This window comes from Lissotriton vulgaris, chromosome 5 (assembly GCF_964263255.1).
Source record: "Lissotriton vulgaris chromosome 5, aLisVul1.2, whole genome shotgun sequence".
Taxonomy (NCBI): Eukaryota; Metazoa; Chordata; class Amphibia; order Caudata; family Salamandridae; genus Lissotriton; species Lissotriton vulgaris.
Window position 1 is genome coordinate 1,184,908,526 of NC_141693.1, and position 21,401 is coordinate 1,184,929,926.

General features: G+C 41.0%; 1 protein-coding gene across 1 annotated transcript in view; it reads left to right on the forward strand.

Moving 5' to 3' along the window:
- Nucleotides 1-21,401, forward strand: part of LOC147712229 (scavenger receptor cysteine-rich domain-containing protein DMBT1-like) — a 1,653,398-nt gene that overhangs the window by 1,450,787 nt on the left and 181,210 nt on the right. Inside the window, exon 27 of the mRNA XM_086919604.1 lies at nucleotides 17,933-17,965. Within this exon, the coding sequence (XP_086775730.1) occupies nucleotides 17,933-17,965 (33 nt within the window). The remainder of the gene's footprint in view (nucleotides 1-17,932; nucleotides 17,966-21,401) is intronic.

The following is a 21,401-nucleotide window of genomic DNA, read 5'->3' on the forward strand; positions in this document are numbered from 1 at the left end:
TTACAGTAAATTAAAATACAACAGTTGTTCCAGAGAGGAGTGCCCTGCGATGGTGGGCCCTTGGTGAGTATAGAAAAATAAGTGAACAAAGCTTAAACAAAAACATTAGAGTACTAAAAAAGTCATTAACCATTGAGGGATGGAACAAGTTGGCATCTTTACAGACCGAGCAGTGGAGACAGCTATACTATATTCCATGAGGATGGCATATGGTATAATTGTAAAAGATAATGCCAAAAATACAGAAGAGATAGACGACAGAGCAAGGGTGGAGGAGTGATCGGGAATATGACAGCAATTTACGGGGAGTGAAACTGTTAATGTCCAGCTAATTGCTTGTATCAATAGAGTAGAAAACGGTGGGAGTTCCTAAGTGATGAAGAAGACTAAATAAAGATGGAGATTCTAGGGTGGCTTGCGTGAGTGGACATAGACGTGTAGAACATCCCAAATACTCTTGTGAGGGAGGAAAGAGTTTGCCGAATGATAAATATTGTTATCAGCACTTCTTACAAACAAAGCCATGCCTACTAAGTGTAATAAGATTTGTTCGAAGCACTTTTTCTCTCTGAAAAGATTAGTTTGATGTCCAAGATTAGAGTCAGGTTGACAAGTAGAAGGTCTGCGGCATTGAGGGGTGGTGTGGTCGGAGATGCAAATATGCCAAGTGATACATTAGCGATACCTATAGTAAAACTACTATTAAACAACATCCGTATTAAACTCTGAATCTGATCCCTGAGTGGGAGGATGTGTTTGCAGTATAGAAGCATATTTCTGAGTTCCAATTCCAGCAAAGCTGAGAATCGATACGACCTAGTTTATGGAGCTTTTCAATCTAAAATGCTTTGTAGATTATCCAACATCTGCGAGTATGGGTGAGATTTTTCCCTTAAAAGTGGAGCGCAATATCTTTTGCCATGTTCCAATTCGTGGCAATATGCCATTGTAAAGGGGTTGTAAATGCTGATAGTAGATTGCAAATCTTGAATGTAATAAGTCCTTGTTTTATAAATTTGTCTAAAAACACCGGCAGCCTGGATGTGTTTGGGTTGCCTAGTTTGCATAGAGTGGATTTGAATTTTCAAAATTTGCAGAAACGTATTTCCCTAAATTGTTTGTACTTCGGAGTTTTGAGAACGATTTGGGATTATCTGTAGTGCCGAGGGGCCAGATGTAGGTAAATTCAATTTAGCGAGTCCTTAATAGCGATTTTTACCAAATAGCTATTAAGAACTTGCTAAATTGAATGTAGGTAGGAATCGCAAAACTATTTGCGATTCCTTAATATTACTTAATTGCGAATCGCAAATTGAGATTCGCAAACAAGAATACCATCCCATTCATTCCTACTAGCCAAGAGGCCCAAAGGAATGAATAGGATTTGCGCCCGCAATTTGCGAGTAACCAAGAGGTACTCGCAAATTGCAGGCGCAATTTCAAGGGTTCAAGGGTTCCAAAAGGACACCCTGTTACACCACTGAAATGCGCATGTGTGCACATGTGGCGCACATACATGCCCTAAGGGCATGAATGTGTGCCACATGGCATTTTTAAAAAGCAAAAAAGTGCTTTTTTAAAGGAAATAGCTAATTAGCACCAACTTGAAGTTGGGGGTAATTAGCGATTCCTTAAGGCTAAAGTGCACTTTCTTTTGTGCTACTTACATTGCATTTAAGGAATCACAATTTGCAATTCCTTAAATGCAATAAAAAAACAGGGAATAGCAATTTTGCGATTCCTTATTTTGAGAGTAAGTTTAATCTTACCTACATTGCTCAAAGCCAAATTGTGTTCACAAAGGCTGAAATTCAACAAATTTTGGCGTTTGCGATCACTATTTGGCTTCCTACATCTGGCCCTATGTCCTTTATTATGATAATGCCATTACTTGCCCAGTTTTTCCAGTAAATTACATTACCATCAAGTTTGATGTGTTTATTGTGGTAATCACCCATTACTACGGAGGCTTTACTCCACATACCATTACTTCGGAAGCATTACAACGCATGCAATGTAACAACGCGTAGCCTTTACTACGCAACTTGTTACTTTGCATGCATTGCCACTACGCATGCGTTGTAATAGATAAACAATGGCGCACAGAAAGCATGCTGCAAAGATGAGCGCACACAGGAACCCACCATCGATTCAAGGCTTGTTCTGTTCTGCCAGTTTCAGCTCCGACGCAACATCCGACTTCTGGTCCAGTGCAATGACCGATAGTTGAACCCTGAGTCTTGACAGCAGCCCCGATATCACCTATTATCGGAAACATTTCCAATAGTTTTGTCTGTTTCCTGCCTCATGCTTACAATGATAATGATTATGCCGATGACAACTGCATGAAAGCGGAGGGAGCAGCGTCCCAGGCAGGGCGAGGTGACAGGGAGCGGCGGCTCAGGGATAGAGAGCAGCACCCGTCGTCATGGAGTGAGGGGGCCATGGGCACAACGGAGTCCCGCATAGGGTTCCTCACCTACGAGGAGAAAGTCAAGAGAGGTAAGCTGGGTGCGTTGTCCTAGGGGAAGGGATGTGAGGGGTTAGTTTTTTAGGTTTTAGAGTAGTGTAGTTGTGTTTGTGTAGTGTGAAGTAGTGTATTTGGGTTTAGGGTAGTGTCGGGGTCCTGAAGGGTAGTGTTTCGGAGTAGGGACAGGACTGGGGGTAGGGGCAGGGTCGTGCTGAGGGTCATTTCTTAGGTTGTTAGGGTAGTGTAGTTGTGGTTGTGTAGTGTAGAGTAGTGTATTTGGGTTTAGGGTAGTGTCGAGGTCTTGAAGGGTAGTGTTTGGGAGTAGGGACAGGACTTGGGGTACGGGCAGGGTCGTGTTGGGGTAGTGTTTTAGGTTTCAGAGTAGTCTAGTTGTGCTTGTGTAGTGTAGAGTAGTGTATTTGGGTTTAGGGTAGTCTCGGGAGTCATGAAGGGTAGTGTTTGGGAATAGGGACAGGACTGGGGGTAGGGGCAGAGTCGAGCTGGGGGTAGGGTTTTAGGTTTTAGGGTAGTGTACCTGTGTTTGTGTAGTGTAGAGTAGTGTATTTGGGTTTAGGGTAGTGTCTGGGGTGGTGCAGGGTAGTGTTTGGGAGTAGGGACAGGACTGGGGGTAGGGGCAGAGTTGTGCTGGGGTAGTGTTTTAGGTTTAAGAGTAGTGTAGTTGTGTTTGTGTAGAGTAGTGTATTTGGGTTTAGGGTATTGTTGGGGGGTCGTGCAGGGTAGTGATTGAGTGTAGAGAGCGGACTGGGGGAAAGGGGAGTGTCCTGCAGGGGGTTGTGATTTAGGGTTTAAGGTCATGTTAGTGGGCCCAATTCACAGAACTATCTTAAGACACAATCCTAAACTTACTACAATTTTGGTATTCACAGAAGGCACTTACTCATTCCAGTATTAACAGAAGTTGCTCTGAATTCCGCTCGCCTTGGTTCTTCCTGTGATGGCTCTGCCGGGCACTTTGTTTTCCTGGGGTTCTTGCTGTGGTTTCTTCCCGCTGCCGCCGCCATTTGAGAACAGGGACGGCCGCCAAGAGGGGTAACCAGTCCCAGAGACTACATTGCCCAGGACCCTCCACTGCACCCACGCCCATAACGCGCCAGGAGGCGCTTAAAAAAGCGTCAGATTTTCGGCGGAGCGGGTTGCTCCGATTTCTGCTTACCTTGGTCTTCCTGCGACGGCTCTGCTGGGCACTTTGCTTTCCTGGGGTTCTAGCTGTGGTTTCCTCCCGCTGCCGCCGCCATTTGAAAACACGCGTGGCCGCAGAGAGGGGGAACCAGTCCCAGAGACTACATTGCCCAGGACCCTCCACCACACCCACGCCCATAACGCTCAAGGAGGTGCTTAAAAACGCATCAGATTTCCTGCTTCGCGGGACCAGTCGGGCTAAGCCCGGGCAAGGGGTTGGGCCATCTGTGGCCATCCGGGGCCAGAGGAGGCCGGTCTGGGCCCGTCTTTGACATTTTTGACTTGGTTAGTAGCTGTCTTTACTATATGTATGGCGCATGGTAAAGCCCAATTGGAAGATAATTTGCATCTATGTACTTGTAGCATCTAGAGTGTGCACTATAACTGGAGGGCCCTGAAGGCGTACTCTGGGGAGATCAAATTGATCATAGATGACATAGAGCTATACCCCTTGTTTGCAAGCTGTAATTTATTCTAGAATTCCCTCATTAAGGCTTTTCTACTTGTTATTGAGATACTCAATAATTTTCTAAATTGTTGATAAGTTGTTTATTGGATATACCTGAGCATTTTTTCAATTCTGTAACATATACTTATGCAACTGCGGGGTCATGAATTCTAAATCTAGTGGCGCAGGTTTAAAATCTAGGGTTGGGGGAAGTTTTGCTGGTACTAAGGATGCCTTTCTGGTTAGAGCAGGGAATATGCTTCAGCAGGAAATAGTGCTAACCGAGAAAAGGCTATCGTTAGGAGCGTATGCTGCCCAAAGGAGATCTTCCATGGGTAAGATCCAACTTATTAAGTCTCCAGAGACCATGGCTCAACCATTAATTGATGAAGATATTTTAGATCATTCACAGAGGGCCACAGGAGACATAGTCCTAAGTCCAATAATTGAAGTGAGGGCTGGTAAAATCAAATATTTGCTGAATGTATTAATGATGTGGTAATTGTTGCTCCTGTGGTTGGTCAAGATATGAACAAAAAACCCCTAAACCCTTTTGCTGAGCGTAGTCATCCTGACGAGATCCCCCCTGAAATTGCCACAGAGGTAACTACTAGTGCAAGGGAAGTTTGTAACAATCGGTCTACTAGGCCAAAAAGGCCGGCCAGTGAAAGTATTGGCGTACATGCCAGGCGGGCCGAACCTTTGGCAAAATGCACAAGGTGCGGCCCAGCAACGCGGTCACAAAATAAGACCAAAGGGAAAAATGAAGCCCTCAAAGCAAAAAAGACAAGCATCTTTGGTGCTGGGATGAATGTGAGGAAGTTGCTACCCCTATTGTTAGTGACCCAGGCGATACAGGGGGCACTCAGTCCTTTTGGGTACGTATGGAGTCATTGATATCATCCTCCCTTGCTCCTTTCTGGTCCAAGCTAGAGGTATTGGAGGAAAAGATTAGTAGCTTGGCAAGAGAGTTCAAGGAAGGAAATATTAAGGAAACCGGGAGGGGAGCAGGTACATCTATTATAGCTATAGGAAACTCAGACTCAGGTGGGTCTTTGATTACGTTGGGTAGTTTTAGGACCATAGACCCTCTGATTACTGGGAATGTCAGTAAAGTTGCACCAAAACCACCAGTGTTGGATGGGATTGTCTCTTCTAACAGCCAGACACGATCAGTTAGCCACCAATATCAGAACCAAGCCCAAAAAGGTAATCTCCAGCTTTCAGGGGTAAACCAAACGCAAGCTGTAAATGGTCAAATTGAAACAAAAAATGCGCCAAAAAATGTACAAATATGTGAATCTGATAATCAAACTTATGGCAGTGGGTTGAAACCAGCTAAAGATGTAATAGATTTGCCCCCAGCCGCAAGCCCTTTGGTGGTGGTCTTGGCTGGTGTCCCCCCATTAAGGGTGGATCAAATAGAGACATGGGCTGAGTTAAAAAATAAAACGGTGGATTGGCTCATTACGCATAAAGGTTTTAAAGCTTTTCTTTCAAATCACATCTTGATGGTCCATAGAGTGGCTTGACTGTGGGAATTCCCCCAAAAAAACAGTGGGTGACTGTGTTATTATTAATTTTGATAGGTGTGATTTTGTTTTAAAGTTTTGGAAGCACAGGACTACTCTTTAATTACGACAAGCATTCCTGCCCTCCCCTTGTGTTATTTTTACAAACCACAAGCAGGACTAGAAGGGGGGATTAACCTACAAATTCCAGTCTCAAACAGATATGAGGTGTTATCTGGCTTAGACGACCAGGGCTGACTGCAGGATATGCTGCACCCAGTTATTGGACAAATGGTAGATGGAAGTCTTCCGTCTATTGTGGCTGATACTGAGGTAGCACCCACTAGTGAATCGGTCCAATCTAATATAGTGAGTACCCTGACCAGGGGAGAAGCCCCATTAAGACAGGCTGCAACTGCAAATAAGGTAGAGATTCTCTCATGGAATATCGCTGGGTTGCGGTCAAAAAGAGGGGATAAAAATTGGGAGAGTTTAATTTCTACAAACCACAATATTGCGTTGCAGGAAACATGGGAGGCAAGAGATACTTACCACCTAGACGGCTATGTCTCTTTTAATAAATCTGCTCAACCATCGTTGATTGGGAGGTCGAGGGGGTGTCTTTTGTTATTGTTTAGTTTAAAATTATTATATAGTTTAGAGTTAGTTGTGACAAACTCCCCACACAATTTAGCTGTTAAACTGGAGGGGTAAAATAGCCTCCCGAATTTATTGGTGGTAAATTTTTATAACTCTTTCACAAGAGAAGATGAATTAGACCATTTAAAAGCATTGTCTTCTTTTTTAGATGACTTTGAGACTAAAAATGATGCCCCTTACTACCTCATAATCCTTGGAGATTTTAATATTCATGCTTGCCACCTAGATTGTTTGCAAAATATCGAGTATGAATTGGCCACGCAGGGGCTCATGCATTTTGAGCATATGAGAAGTGGGCTGTATTTAGAGAGTCTTTTAGCTGCCCACTACTTATTTTGCCCTGAGCAATCAGATATTTTAAACCCGATCCCAACCTTCATAGGTCAAGGTCATGAAACCATTATTGATTATATTCAAATATCATGCCCTTAATGGACCGTCTTGGCTCATTCGGAGTCAGTCAGGTTGGGATGAGTGATCATAATCCCCTTAGGATGGGCATCAAAATTGCGCCCCTTTTATGTGAGGTACCTTTGGACCTTATTTCTAATTTTAAGATAGCTACTATTTGTCAGGGCCGAAGGATAAGATGGGATGTTATTACCCCGGCTGACTTTCTTGGTAATCTGTATGAAAGTAACCGTGAAGATTTTAGCCTCTGCACTAATTTGGGTGCAGAATCAACAGAAATCCTAGATGCTTTTGCCAGCATTACTAATCAAATAGTGGTCAATCTGACTCGGCAAGGCAAACCAAGACTGAAGAAATTAAAACATTGGTTTGATCAAACATGCACTACTGCACATAATGCCCTATTAGCGTGTGCTGAAGGCCCCCTTAAGGGATGCAATTAGTATTGCCGAGGCTAGAAGGACCTATAAAAAATCGATTAAATCACGAAAATCAGAGCTTAAGGAGATGGCCTGGGAAGAGCTAAGCCAAGATAGCACCCTATAAAATAGCACCCAATTCTGGAAAATAATAAATAGCCCAGTTTTTGGTGAGACAGACAATACCATTAAGGACTGCCTCATCCTTCCAGAAAGATGGGTGGAACACTTTAGTTGCCTGTATTCTGTGAATACGCCCTTATCGGCTACCACTTATAGGGATTTTGATGGAGCACCCAAAAAAAATTTCCAAGTGGAGGAAGTTATGGAGGCAATTGCTTCCACAGCCAAGGGGAAAGCACCAGGCCCGGTGGGGTCCCGGCGGATGTGTACATGGCTGATCCAAGTCTGTGGGCAAAGATTTTAACTAGTGTTTTTAATGCTGCCACCAAGACAAGTTTCCCAGCAACTTGGGGCAGAGCGCTTATGGTCCCAATATATAAAAAGGGTTCAAGAGAAGACCCGGCCTTTTATAGGCCAATCTCACTCTTGGACTCTGCTGCAAAGATAATGGGGAAAGTTGTATTGGCTAGTCTAACCGAATGGCTGGATAAAAACTCAATTATTTCGGACCTACAGTATGGTTTCAGACAGGGGAAAAGTACGGTGGCCCAATGCCTGAATTTAAACATGATTATAGGAAAGTACACGGTCGTGAAGCAGGGGGATATCCATCTAGCTTTTATGGATTTATCCACAGCTTTCAACCTTGTAAACATGCAAAGGTTATGGGCCTCTCTTCCTGACATTGGGTTGGAACACACCCTAATATCTTTCCTGGCTGATATACATGAGAACAACACTGCCGCTGTCCGTTATAATAAAAATGGGAGCCTAACTAAAGCATGGTCTGTTAAATGTGGAGTGAGGCAAGGATGTATCCTTGCCCCTCTGCTGTTTTCGCTTTGTATAAATAAATTGGGTGATGCACTAATAACATCTTGCGAAGACATCCCAAGGGTAGGTCCAAAAAAGATACCAGCACTATTATACGCAGATGATGGCGTCCTGGTGGCTAGAACAGCAAGAGGTTTACAATTGCTTTTAGATCGTTTTATTAGTTTTATGCACTCTCTTGATCTTATAACTAATTTTAAGAAGTCACATTCAATGACGATTGGTGGGAAGAGGGCGAAAAAGGCAAGATTTTTTTGCAAAGGCCTGGAACTGACTAAAGTTCCAACTTTCCCATATTTAGGGATAGTATTTGACGAAAAAGGTCTTGGGTGACACAGCGTATTTTAAAAAAGAATAGCCTAGCAAGATCCACGGGGGCAGTTTTGGGATTTGCAAAGCGGATCGGTTCAAAACCACTCCCAGCTCTCATGAAGATATATAACGCAAAGTGTGTCCCCATGGTGCTATATGGGAGTGAGGTATGGGGTTATGCAGATGCAAGTGAAATACTAGTAGCAGAAAATATCTTCTTACGAAAATTATTATCACTTCCAGTATCTGCTGCTAATTTTAACATACATGAGGACGTGGGCATTGGCTATATTCAAGACCAGATTTCTGTAGCCCCATTAATAGGTTGGTTAAGAATATGGACTCAGCAACCGCCTAATTTAAATCAATTAATAATTCAGGATTGTATATCCCTAGACAGGGCCTTTGAGATTCCGTGGCTCAGTTACATTAAAACACAAATGGAAATCCTAGGCAGTCCTGACCTGTTCACAAATCCAAGGGTTCTGAGTAAGGTGGCTATCAAACCCATAAAGTCCCAGTTTATCAATAGGTGTATGCTAATGAAGGAAGAAGGGGAGCTGGTTAAACCCTCAGTCAGGAGTTTTGCTATACTGAGGACAGGAAGAGGAATTCAGTCGTATTCAACGGATCACTGACTAAATATCGAGGGACAAAATATAGACTACCCAAAATATAGATTCCAAAATATCGACAGACAAAATATCGAATTCCTATCTCCAAACAGGTAAGTACCAAAATATCGACCCCAAAATATCGTTTATATATCTATATACATCATAAAAATATCGAATGTCTTAAAATGTAAAATTAAAAAAATATTAAAAATAAATAGCTAAAATATACTTAAAAATACTTACATTACCTTAAAATTATTAAATAACTAATTTAACTTATAAAAAATAATACAATCATATCTGTTAAAACATATATATATATATATATTAACATAAGATTAATAAAAAATACACAATATTATTACCGTAGGATAGCGGAGGTGTAAAATTTACTATTACCACTCCTGGAAGTGCAACAGTAGGGAAAGCGTTGGATAGCGTAGGGGTAAAAATTACTTTTCCCACTCCAAAGAGTGCAACAGTAGGGAAAGCGTTGGATAGCGTAGGGGTAAACATTACTATTCCCACTCCAAAGAGTGCAACAGTAGGGAAAGAGTTGGATAGCGTAGGGGTAAAAATTACTATTCCCACTCCAGAGAGTGCCACAGTAGGGAAAGCGTTGGATAGCGTAGTAGTAAAAATTACTATTCCCACTCCAGAGAGTGCAACAGTAGGGAAAGCATTGGATAGCGCAGGGGTAAATATTACTATTCCCACCCCAGAGAGTGCAAAAGTAGGGAAAACGTTGGATAGCGTAGGGGTAAAAATTACTATTCCCACTCCGGAGAGTGCAACAGTAGGGAAAGTGTTGGATAGCGTAGGGGTAAAAATTACTATTCCCACTCCAGAGAGTGCTACAGTAGGGAAAGCATTGGATAGAGCAGGGGTAAAAACTTACTATTCCCACTCCAGAGAGTGCAACAGTAGGGAAAACTTTGGATAGCGTAGAGGGTTGAACAACTTTAAAAACAAAACTTTTACAACGCACTACCATTACAATGCAGGCATTACTACGCAAACCATTACAACGCATTGCGCTGGGGGGCGCTCTAGGATAGGGAATAAGTTTAATTTTCTATCCAACACCTTCCCTAGTGTCCACGGGGCCTGGAGTTGGAATAGAAAATTTAACTTTTCACTATCCAGCACATCTAAGCGCTATGCGTTGTAATGGATTGCGATGTAAAAACCGCGTTGTAAAGGCATGCGTGGTAAAAGCATGCGTTGTAACGTCATACAACCGCGTAGATGTAAAAATTACTATTCCCACTCCAGAGAGTGAAACAGGAGGGAAAGCGTTGGATAGCTTAGGGGTAAAAATTACCATTCCCACTCCAGATAGTGCAACAGTAGGGAAAGCGTTGGATAGCGTAGGGATAGAAATTACTATTCCCACTCCAGAGAGGGCAACAGTAGGGAAAGCGTTGGATAGCGTAGGGGTAAAATTTACTATTCCCACTTCAGAGAGTGCAACAGTAGGGAAAGCGTTGGATAGCGTAGGGGTAAAAATTACTATTCCCACTCCAGAGAGTGCAACAGTAGGGAAAGCGTTGGATAGCGTAGGGGTTAAAAATTACTATTCCCACTCCAGAGAGTGTAACAGTACGGAAAGAGTTGGATAGCGTAGGGTTAAAATTTACTATTTCCACTCTAGAGAGTGCAACAGTAGGGAAAGCGTTGGATAGCGTAGGGGTAAAATTTACTATTCCCACTCCAGAGAGTGCAACAGAAGGGAAAGCGTTGGATAGCATAGGGGTAAAAATTACTATTCCCACTCCAGAGAGTGCAAAGGTAGGGAAAGCATTGGATAGCGTAGGGGTAAAATGTACTATTCCCACTCCAGAGAGTGCAACAGTAGGGAAAGCGTTGGATAGCGTAGGGGTAAAAATTACTATTCCCACTCCAGAGAGTGCAACAGCAGGGAAAGCGTTGGATAGCGTAGGGGTAAAATTTACTATTCCCACTCCAGAGAGTGCAACAGTTGGGAAAGCGATGGATAGCGTAGGGGAAAAATTTACTATTCTCACTCCAGAGTGTGCAACAGTAGGGAAAGCTTTGGATAGCGTAGGGGTTAAAAATTACTATTCCCACTCTAGAGAGTTCAACAGTACGGAAAGCGTTGGATAGCGTAGGGGTTAAATTTACTATTCTCACTCCAGAGTGTGCAACAGTAGGGAAAGCGTTTGATAGCGAGGGGTAAAAATTACTATTCCCACTCCAGAGAGTGCAACAGTAGGGAAAGCGTTGGATAGCGTAGGGGTAAATTTTACTACTCCCACTCCAGTGGAAATAAATTTATATAATTCACATTAATCAATTAATCAAAATTAATTATCAATTAAGAATTAATTAATTATCATTCAAAAAGTAATTAACAATTTGTTCAAAATAAATACCAATAAATTGTTTAACATATTTAATTAATTATAATTACATTCCTTCCCACCCTATTCCCCTATAAACCTACAACCCGCTACAGAAAATAAATTGATATTATTCACATAATTATCAATTAATCAATTAATAAAAAAGTAATCATTTAAGAATTAATTAATTACCAATTAAAAAATAATTAACAATTTAATCAAAATAAATACCAATTAATTAATTAACATATTTATTTAATTATAATTAAATTACTTCCCACCCTGTTTCCCTATAAACCCACAACCCGCTACAGAAAATAAATAAATTTAATTCACATAATTATCAATTAATCAATTAATAAAAAATAATTATCAATTAGGAAATATTTATTTACCAATTAAAAATTAATTAATAATGTATTCTAAATAAACACCAATTAATTAATTAACATATTTAATTAATTATAATTAAATTACTTCCCACCCTATTCCCCTATAAACCCACAACCCGCTACAGAATTAAATTACAAAATAATTAAATAACATAAAATTAGTTACTTAAAATAAATTACAATATATATACACTTTTCACACATTTAGGGCCAGATGTAGGTAGGCATTTACCGGTCGGTAACAACCGAATTCGGCCGTTACCGACCGGTAAATGCAATCTGAGATGTAGGGCCCTGTATTTTACCGATTCGGTAAATTTACCGAATCGGTAAAATACAGATTCGGTAAAATACCGAATCGGTATTTTTACCGATTCGGTAAATTTGATATGTAGGTGGGACTCTTCTGAGTCCCACAACCCTTACCGAATCGGTATTTTACCATCAAATATATTTGATGGTAAAATACCGATTCCGGTGTGCATGCACATGTGTGCATGCACACCTGTGCCATATGACAGGCAGACGCCTGCCACATGGCCCCGAACCTTTTTTGGGGGTGCTAGAGGGTGTCAAAGTGACACCCCCTGCACCCTTGTCAAAATCGGTATTTACCGATTCGGTAAATACCGACCGGTAATGCCCCATTCATTCCTATGGGCTTCAAAGCCCATAGGAATGAATGGAGCATTACCGGTCGGTATTTACCGAATCGGTAAATACCGATTTTTATTGATTCGGTAAAAGGAACATCTGGATGTTCCTACATACCCCCCCTTCTTATTTACCAATTCTTAATTACCGAATCGGTAAAATTCGGTAATTAAGAATCGGTAACTGAGTCCTACCTACATCTGGCCCATACTAACATAAAAAACACTTTAAAAAAATTTGATATTATTAAAAATTCGATATTTTTAATAAACTGTTATGCACTTTGATATTTTGACTGTCTATATTTTTAAAATCGATATTACATTACTTACCTTCAAAACGATATTTTTAATGTCTATATTCTGTCCATTCGATATTTTGTCCATTCTATATTTTGGACTCGATATTTTAGTTTGTCTATATTTTGGAATCGATATTTTGCCCATTTACCGTATTTAACGTATATGAACAAGCCATATCATTTGTTTGTATTGACAAGATTTAAGTATAATATGCTCCCATTGCTACTTTCCTTTCCAAAAGGATTCCCCAAGGAGGGGACCCTTGGGCCCTGTCCTTGTGACAGATTTTCAGATCAGAACACCTTACATATGATCTTCTTTTGCGATTTTTATATTTCAATACGCAAGAAATTCATATTGCCATTGTTAAAGGACTGTAATTTTGAAGAGGTCAGGCCAGCCTTGATACATTTGCAGTCACTGAAGTCCCCGCTGGTGTGTTTTGGAGTGGCTAGTTACATCACGGGGGCAATTAGGCGAAGAGATAAGATGTAATTATTGCTATATGAATTTCCCACCTCAGGTTATGTAGTGACCCTAGGAACAAGGAAAACTATTATTAAAATGACATTTGTTTTTCTATTAATAGGGATTTTTAGAACGTATACTCAATGGATGGCAATTATTTTTAATTATTTATTTGAACTCCAAGGACTATTTTTTGATGGGCTAAGTTAATTTAAATGGTCTTTATGAAACATGTACATTTGTATATTATGAATTAACTTCATCCTATGTATGTAATGATTTTTAAATGTGATGAATTTTATGTGGTACTGTGCTTTGATGGTTTTAAATTTTAACCAAATAAAGCTTGCTTTGACTGACTGACTGGCATTCTGGGAATACCGAAAGTCTTAAAGTTAGGATTTTTCTCAGTTTAGGAGTCCTAAAGTTAGGAGTCCTAACTTTAGGATTCCTAAATGCATTCTGTGAATACCGATAGTCTTAAAGTTAGGATTTTTCTCAGTTTAGGAGTAGTAAAGTTAGGAGTCAAAACTTTACCACTCCTAAACTGAGAAAAATCCTAACTTTAAGACTTTCAGTATTCACTGAAGGCATTAGAAGTCCTAAAGTTAGGACTCCTAACTTCTGTGAATACTGAAATGAGCAAGTGCCTTCTGCGAATAGCAAAATGAGTAAGTGCCTTCTGAGAATACAAAAATGGTAGTAAGTTTAGGATTTTGTCTCAAGTTAGTTCTGTGAATCGGGCCCGTTGAGTTTGTGTAGTGTTTGGGGGTTTGGGTAGTGTTTCAGAGTTTGATATGTGTAGGGTAGCGTACTTGTATTTAGTATTAAGTGTAGTGTTGGGGTAAATGTCTGTTTTCATTACTAGGCAAGTTTTTAGTTTGCACATATTAACACTTGCAATGTTAAGGCATGCAAACTAAAAACTTGCGTAGTAACGATAATTGCTCAGCAAAAACTTTGTAGTAAAAAGCTGCGAAGTAATGGTATGTAAAATAACGAGTCATATTAATTTATTGTGCCATAGAGAAGCAATTGTAGATTTGGAAATGTGGTATGTTTTTTTATCGAGTTTTAAAATGGCGAACATCGTGTTAACTAATATGCTAGTAGTATGATCAGCTAGGAGGAGCTAATGTTATTGTAGGCATGGCTATAAGGAGAGGGGTTGGAGGAGATCTACTCCATTAGGTAGCCAAGGCAGAGAATTGTTTTGCTCAGATGAAAACTACCAGGCTCCTTGTCGGATCAAGAATATTGTTTAGTATTTAGCAAAATCCCTAACCCCTTTGTCTTTATTTAATCTAGGTTTTTTTAATGACAGACAAATGATGTTTTTCCAAATAAAGTCTACAAAGATTCTACCTGGAGTATTAAAGAAGGCGCTAGAGACTCTAACAGGGAGAATGCTAGTAATAAAAACTAACTTTAGGGGTTACCATCATCTTCACCGTCTTAATTTTGTACCACCATGATATGAACTTCTATAAAAAGTAAAACTCCATGGGCCAGATGTAGGAGCCCTAATACCGGTCGGATTTTGTCCGTTTCCGACCAATATTAGGGTTTTCAGATGTAGGGCATGCATTTACAGAATCGGTATTTTACTGATTCTGTATTTACCGATTCGGTAAAATTACCGAATCGGTAAATACTGACTCGGTAAAATACCAATTCTGTAAATGCAGATGTAGCTGGCACATGTCAGAGTGCCACAGGACTTTAAGAATCGGTATTTTACCACCCAATCCAATTGGGTGGTAAAATACCGAATCCAGGTGTGCATGCACATCTGTGCATGCACACCTGTGCCATGTGACACACAGACATGCCCATAGGGCATGTATGTGTGCCGTATGGCACACAAGCCTGTAATTGGGGTGCTAGAGGGTGTCAAAGTGACACCCCCTGCACCCTTGCAAGAATAGGTAATTACCGAATCGGTAAATACCGATTCGGTATTCCACATTGATTCCTATGGGCTTCAAGGCCCATAGGAATCAATGGTGGATACCGATTCGGTATTTACAGAATCGGTAAATACCGAATCTTACAGATTCGGTATTTACCAAATCAGAATTACCTACATTTCCCCCCCTCTAATTTACCATTTCTTAAATACCGAATCGGTAGGATTCGGTATTTTAGAAGTGGTAAATTAGATTTACCTACATCGGGCCCCATCTGTGTACGAGGCACCTTTTATAACTAAAGAGGGGAAAGGGATTCCCAGGATGTTATTGTTTCATCTTAAGGAAGTGAGGAGTGGCTCTATCATTAGAAGAAACAGGAGAAGAGACAAAAGGCATCCTTTTGCGTATCAAAATTTAAATGAAAGGGGCTGGAAAGAGAGCCATTAACTTTAACTGATGCTTGAGGATTTGAGTAGAAGGCCATTGGCATTCTGATATAATCTTCGTTTACGGCAAAATTATGGAGGGTTGCTTTCAGAAAGGTCCCAGATAGTCTATCAAAGTATCTCTCCTGAAGATAACTTTGTTTTTAGAGCATTGATAACAGCAAAAAAATAAAAATTCTAAGGCTTTCGAAAGTAGAACTTTGGTTGAACAAACAGGCCAATCTAGTATCTACGGGAACCCTTACCCTTGGTGAACGTTCCATCAGTTCGGATATATATTGGACTGTTTTGAAGAATTCTATAAAATGAAGTAGGATTATCTTTTTTGCTCTTGCTCTCTTACACTACTTTGATTTGTAAAATAATTTCATTTTGTTGTATGCATGTTGGGTGGTTCTTTTAGTTACTTTGTTATCTCTTTTGAAAAACAAAACATTGAGCTGATGTTCTCAAAGCATACGGTGTCTTTTCTGTACACATTTGTTTGGCAATTCTGGTAACTTATTATAACATGCTAACAGAAATGTGGTTGTCTTTGATGGAAATCATTTGATGCTCCAAACTCAATTAATGTTCTTAGCAAGTGAAATAATAGGCATTGTGCAAAAGTACGAACTGATTTGAGACCAAGTTAATGAACTGCATGAATAAGATTTCCGGGAGGAAATTCTCTCAAATTTCTTTTTTGCCCATTTGTGTTGTGATTTCTGTTTCCTTTTTAATGTCATTCTGTATAGTGGTGGTGCTTCAAACAAAAAAAAATAAACAGAAAGAATGAGTAAGTGGCAATGGCAATGTCTTATTGCGACTCATAATTCCTTTCTTACATTCCATAATAAGCAGGAGCATTAAGTCCTAAACAGAGTCCGCTCTGAGGAGAAGACTCGGCGCATTGACTAGAGTGCAGCGGGTGGGGTGGCTGCTAGTGCGCCCGATCACTGAAGGCCCTCACCTCAGCCCCATGCCCTCAGTGTAGCACCTGCTGCCATATTTAGGGATTGTTACTGGCCTGTCAGTGATTTGCGTGCCCTTAGTGCATCCGTTGCTGCAGCAGACATATGTTCTCCAAAGCTGGAAAAGATATGTGCCTCATGCACAAGAAATATTCCATCTGTGCACAAGGGACATTTCTTTCAGATCTTTCTCAAGCGTTGAGGTCCAAGGCAGAAACATCACCCACAGTTGTCCCACCTTAAACGGAGTGGGAATTCACTGCTCTGCCCTGCCCGTCAGGTGCAGTCGGCTGCCAAGTCACAGGTTTCTGCCGGTGAAGCCAGCTTAGACTGCCATCAGAAACCCCTCAGTCCGCCCTCTTCCAACGGGACACTAGGACTTCAGGTTGGTGGAGCAGAAGTCCCACAAGTTTATGACAGAGCTCTCGCTCTTACTCTTTAACGCAGGGCAGGGGTTTTCAATCCCAATGGCACTTTATGGGCCCTCTCTTCCAATTCGCAGGGGAAGTGGAGAAGTGTGGCTCACTGGTTAGAAGTGGAAGACCCTGAAGTAGAGATCAGGCCTGGGACCAGGGTTCAAGTCCCAACGCGGCAGGGTCTTGGGCTCAATGTCCGCGGACTCGATAATTCTCTCCTCGGCACCTACTCTAATCCTGGATCCCACGCTGCAACTCTGGGCAATAGCTTGCTTAATCTCCACAACGGCCCCAACAACTATGGGATGCCTGGTTTCACCTTGGGGGTGCCCAGGAGGGGCATCTCACAGGGAGAGCCAGGAAGGGTTCCACAGCGTTATACAGCACCGGGACTCCCCGAGATGGGGCAGCTGTGCGCTTTACAAGTATACTACATTTACATTTACAAGTATATACCCGCTAAAACCAATGCAAATGTCAGATCATTGCTGTCTCAGAGGCAGGACATCTCCTCTGTATCCTAAAGGTCCTTTTGATCCTCTTTTGAAGCAAAAGGATACTGATAAGGAAAAGACACAAAGTATCATGCATGAACTCTGCATTATGAAGATTCTCTGGAGAGAAAAAGTTATGCTTTCATCCACAACAATCTTTCCCTCAAATGTACCACAAACCCCACGTCCCAAAAGCAGTGATATAACACGACCACTTAAAATTCATGTGAACATCAGAATGCCTTTAATGGGAAAGAAGATGTAAAGGTCTACTTTGCCTTTTTCTATTTAAGGTCAAGATGCAGCCTATCAGTTTGAGTTCTCAGGTAGAGCACATGGCAGTAGTTAAAAGCCTTTGGGAGTGGTAGATAGGCTGACCATGGCTGGAGCTGTATTTAGACTCCGTATTCTCAGAGTGCTGAGGGTTGGCAAGATATGGGAGAGGATTAATAAACATGAACATGCTATTTGACAACTTGTGATAATTATTAATCGTAAACCTGTTATTTTGTGCTTTTTACAGGTTCACCCCTCTTTTATAGCACACCATCAATCGGTAGGTAGAACTGCAGTTTTGTTTGTTTTCTGTCCCTACTGCTGACATGAAATACATACTTTCATCGTCCCTTTCGTTTACATCACTGTATTGCACAAGGAGTCACAATCATCTGAAGCAGCTTCTGAAATGTACAACTATTTATTAGTCATTCTATTTTCTTCTATAGTGTCATTCTCACCAGACAAGAGTGTTATGTTATGTTATATTATGTTAATTTCGATTTATATAGCGCCAAATCACCAATAGGTCTCTTAGCGCTTGCTTTGGGAACCCGTCCTGGCTTTCCCTGCAAGATAACCCCTACTGGGCATCCCCAAGGTGAACACCAGGCATCCCATCGCGGGGGCCATAGTGGAGATTAAGCAAGCTATTGCCCAGAGTTGCAGAGTGTGAACCCATGATTCGAGTAGGCACCAAGCTGAGAATTATCGAGTCTGTGGACATTTTAAGCTCAAGACCCTGCCGCATCAGGAATTGAACCCTGGTCCCGGGTCTGACCTCTGCATCAGGGTCTGCCTCCTCTAACCAGTGTGTCAGTGAGTGAGATTGTGCTCTACATAAAAACAACTACAGAGAAGCAGAACTATCTTTGCAAAGCAATGAAGAGCTGCAATTGACAAAAGATGAGAGAAGGGTAGCCATAAAAGAGTACAGAAACGGGGAATGGGGGGCTGAGTGATCTAGAAACTGAAGCGCATAGGGAACATAAGCTATTAGGACCATATGAATACAGACACATTAGAGATGAGTAGGAGGTGCTGATACATGTGTTAGATTGTCACATATTGAGTGAAAGGTTTTCAGTTTCCTACTACATTAAAGAATTAAAGGAAATTTTCTTGACACCCACGTTCTACGGAAAGAGCTTGCCAAAGTGTTGATGGGCATATTTCAGAGATTTGGCATAGGGTACCAGACCAATTCATTTTGCTGTGCTGCCCTACGCAGAATCCAAAGGGCAGGAATGGACTGTATTTACAAGATACAGTGCATTCCTGTCCGTCCAACCAGCACTGGCGCACAATTAGAAGCTGTGCACCAACACAGACACTGTTGCACCATGGTGCAAGGATGTATGTGTTGTTGGCATGATTGTTTTTGTGCAGGAACGGACTCCTTCATGCACAAAATCATTCATTAGAGGTGTTTTCCTCTTTTGATGTGTGCTGCAGAATGCAGTGCACATGAACAGAGGAAACCACGATGGGAAATCATGTTATACCTCCTCCTTGCACCTCTCCTGGGGAGGCTCATGATTTTAATGCATTCCCAAATTTACACCATGTTGTAAATCTGGGAATGTGTCAAAACCTATGGCCTTTCCATGGGAACATCCACTGCAACTCCCATAGCATGCCTTCCAGACGCAAAGTGCATCAAACAATGGTCCTAGACTGGTGTAGCTTAAGTTCAAAACAGTCTCATTGAATGAGTATAGTCATTTAGGCAGATAGGATCATAAGCACAAAAAGAAATAGCAAGGCCGCTTCCAAAAGACTGGTAACTTAAATGTATTCAGTCACACATTGAGTAATTTCAAAGAAACACACTTTAGTTATTTCGATGTACAATGTTTTATCCACACGGATATCATCAGGGAGAAAGAGGTACGTGAAATGTTTTAGAGCTCATGTGAAAGAATAGAAAAGGAAAAGAAGAAGCAATTGTCGTTACATTGAGGAAATTCAAATATTTAAAACATTAGGGAACCAGCATAGGTTGAGATCGTCTCCCTTTCTGAAAATCAGGCCTACCCCTAGAAGCACAGTTGCCTACAGTACATTAGTTAAACTGTTCTTCGTCACAGTGCAACTTCATCTGTAAGGGGCAGATGTAGGGTGTGTGCCTATTCAGGGGCGTTGACGTTTTGACCCTATTGCGTAAGGGTGAGTGTGGTCCTTGGCAGCGGGTCTTCCTCAGGACGGGGGTGGGGGGTATCAATGTTCTAAGTCTGGTGAGTAACAAAAGCATATGCTTCAAGATACAGTGAATAGTAAATCCTAGTCAATACGTCGAGTCTTCTCCTCTGAGCGGACTCTGTTTAGTACTTAATACTCCTGCTTATTATGGAATGTAAGAAAGGAATTATGAGTCGCGATAAGACATTGCCATTGCCACTCACTCATTCTTTCTGTTTATTGTTTTTTGTTTGAAGCACCACCACTATACATAATGATATTATAAAGGAAACAGACATCACAACACAAATGGGCAAAAAAGAAATTTGAGAGAATTTCCTCCATGAAATCAATTCATGCAGTTCATTAACTTGGTCTCAAATCAGTTCGTACTTTTGCACAATGCCTATTATTCCACTTTAACTTTTTGTTGAAAAATAGGTCACAAATATGCTAATAACATTAATTGAGTTTGGACCATCAAATGTATTCCATCAAAGACAACCTCATTTCTGTTAGCATGTTAGAATAAGTTACCCGAATTGCCAAACAAATGTGTACAGAAACGACACAGTATGCTTTGAGAACGTCAACAAAATGTTTTGTTTTTCAAAAGGGATAACAAAGTAACTAAAAGAGCCACCCAACATGCATACAACAAAATGAAATTATTTTACAAATCAAAGTAGTGTAAGAGAGCAAGAGCAAAAAAGATAATCCTACTTCATTTTATAGAATTCTTCAAAACAGTCCAATATATACCCAAATTGATGGAAAGTTAACCAATGGTAAGGGTCTCCCATAGATACTAGATTGGCCTGTTTGTTCAACCAAGGTTCTACTTTCCAAAGCCTTAGAATTAATTTCTGTGCTGCGATCAACACTCTAAAAGCAAAGTTATCTTCATGAGAGATTCCTTGATAGACTATCTTGGACCTTTCTGAAAGCAACCCTCCATAATTTTGCCGTAAACAAAGATTATATCAGAATGGCAATGGCCTTCTACTCAAATCCTCAAACATCAGTTAAAGTTAATGGCTCCCTTTCCAACCCCTTAAATTTAAATTGTGATTCGCAAAAAGGATGCCTTTTGTCCCTTCTCCTGTTTCTCCTAATGATAGAACCACTCCTCACTTCCTTAACCCCTTAAGTGCTGCCTCGGTGCATTGGCCGACGGCAGCACTACCTCCCCAGTGCTGCGCACGACCATTGAACGTCCATTCAGCACTAGTTCTAATGGACAGCGCAGCACTGGGGAGGAATGTGTAATAGCAGCTATGAGGTTAAGATGAAACAATAACATCCTAGGAATCCTTTCCCCTCTGGAGTTTTAAAGGTGCCTCGTATATAGATGGTGTTTTACTTTTTATAGAAGTTCATATCATGGTGGATCAAAATTAAAACGGTGAAGATGATGGTAACCCCTAAAGTTTGTTTTTATTACTAGCATTCTCCCTGTTAGAATCTCTAGCGCCTTCTTTAATACTCCAGGTAGAATCTTTGTAGACTTTATTTGGAAAAACATCCCTTGTCTG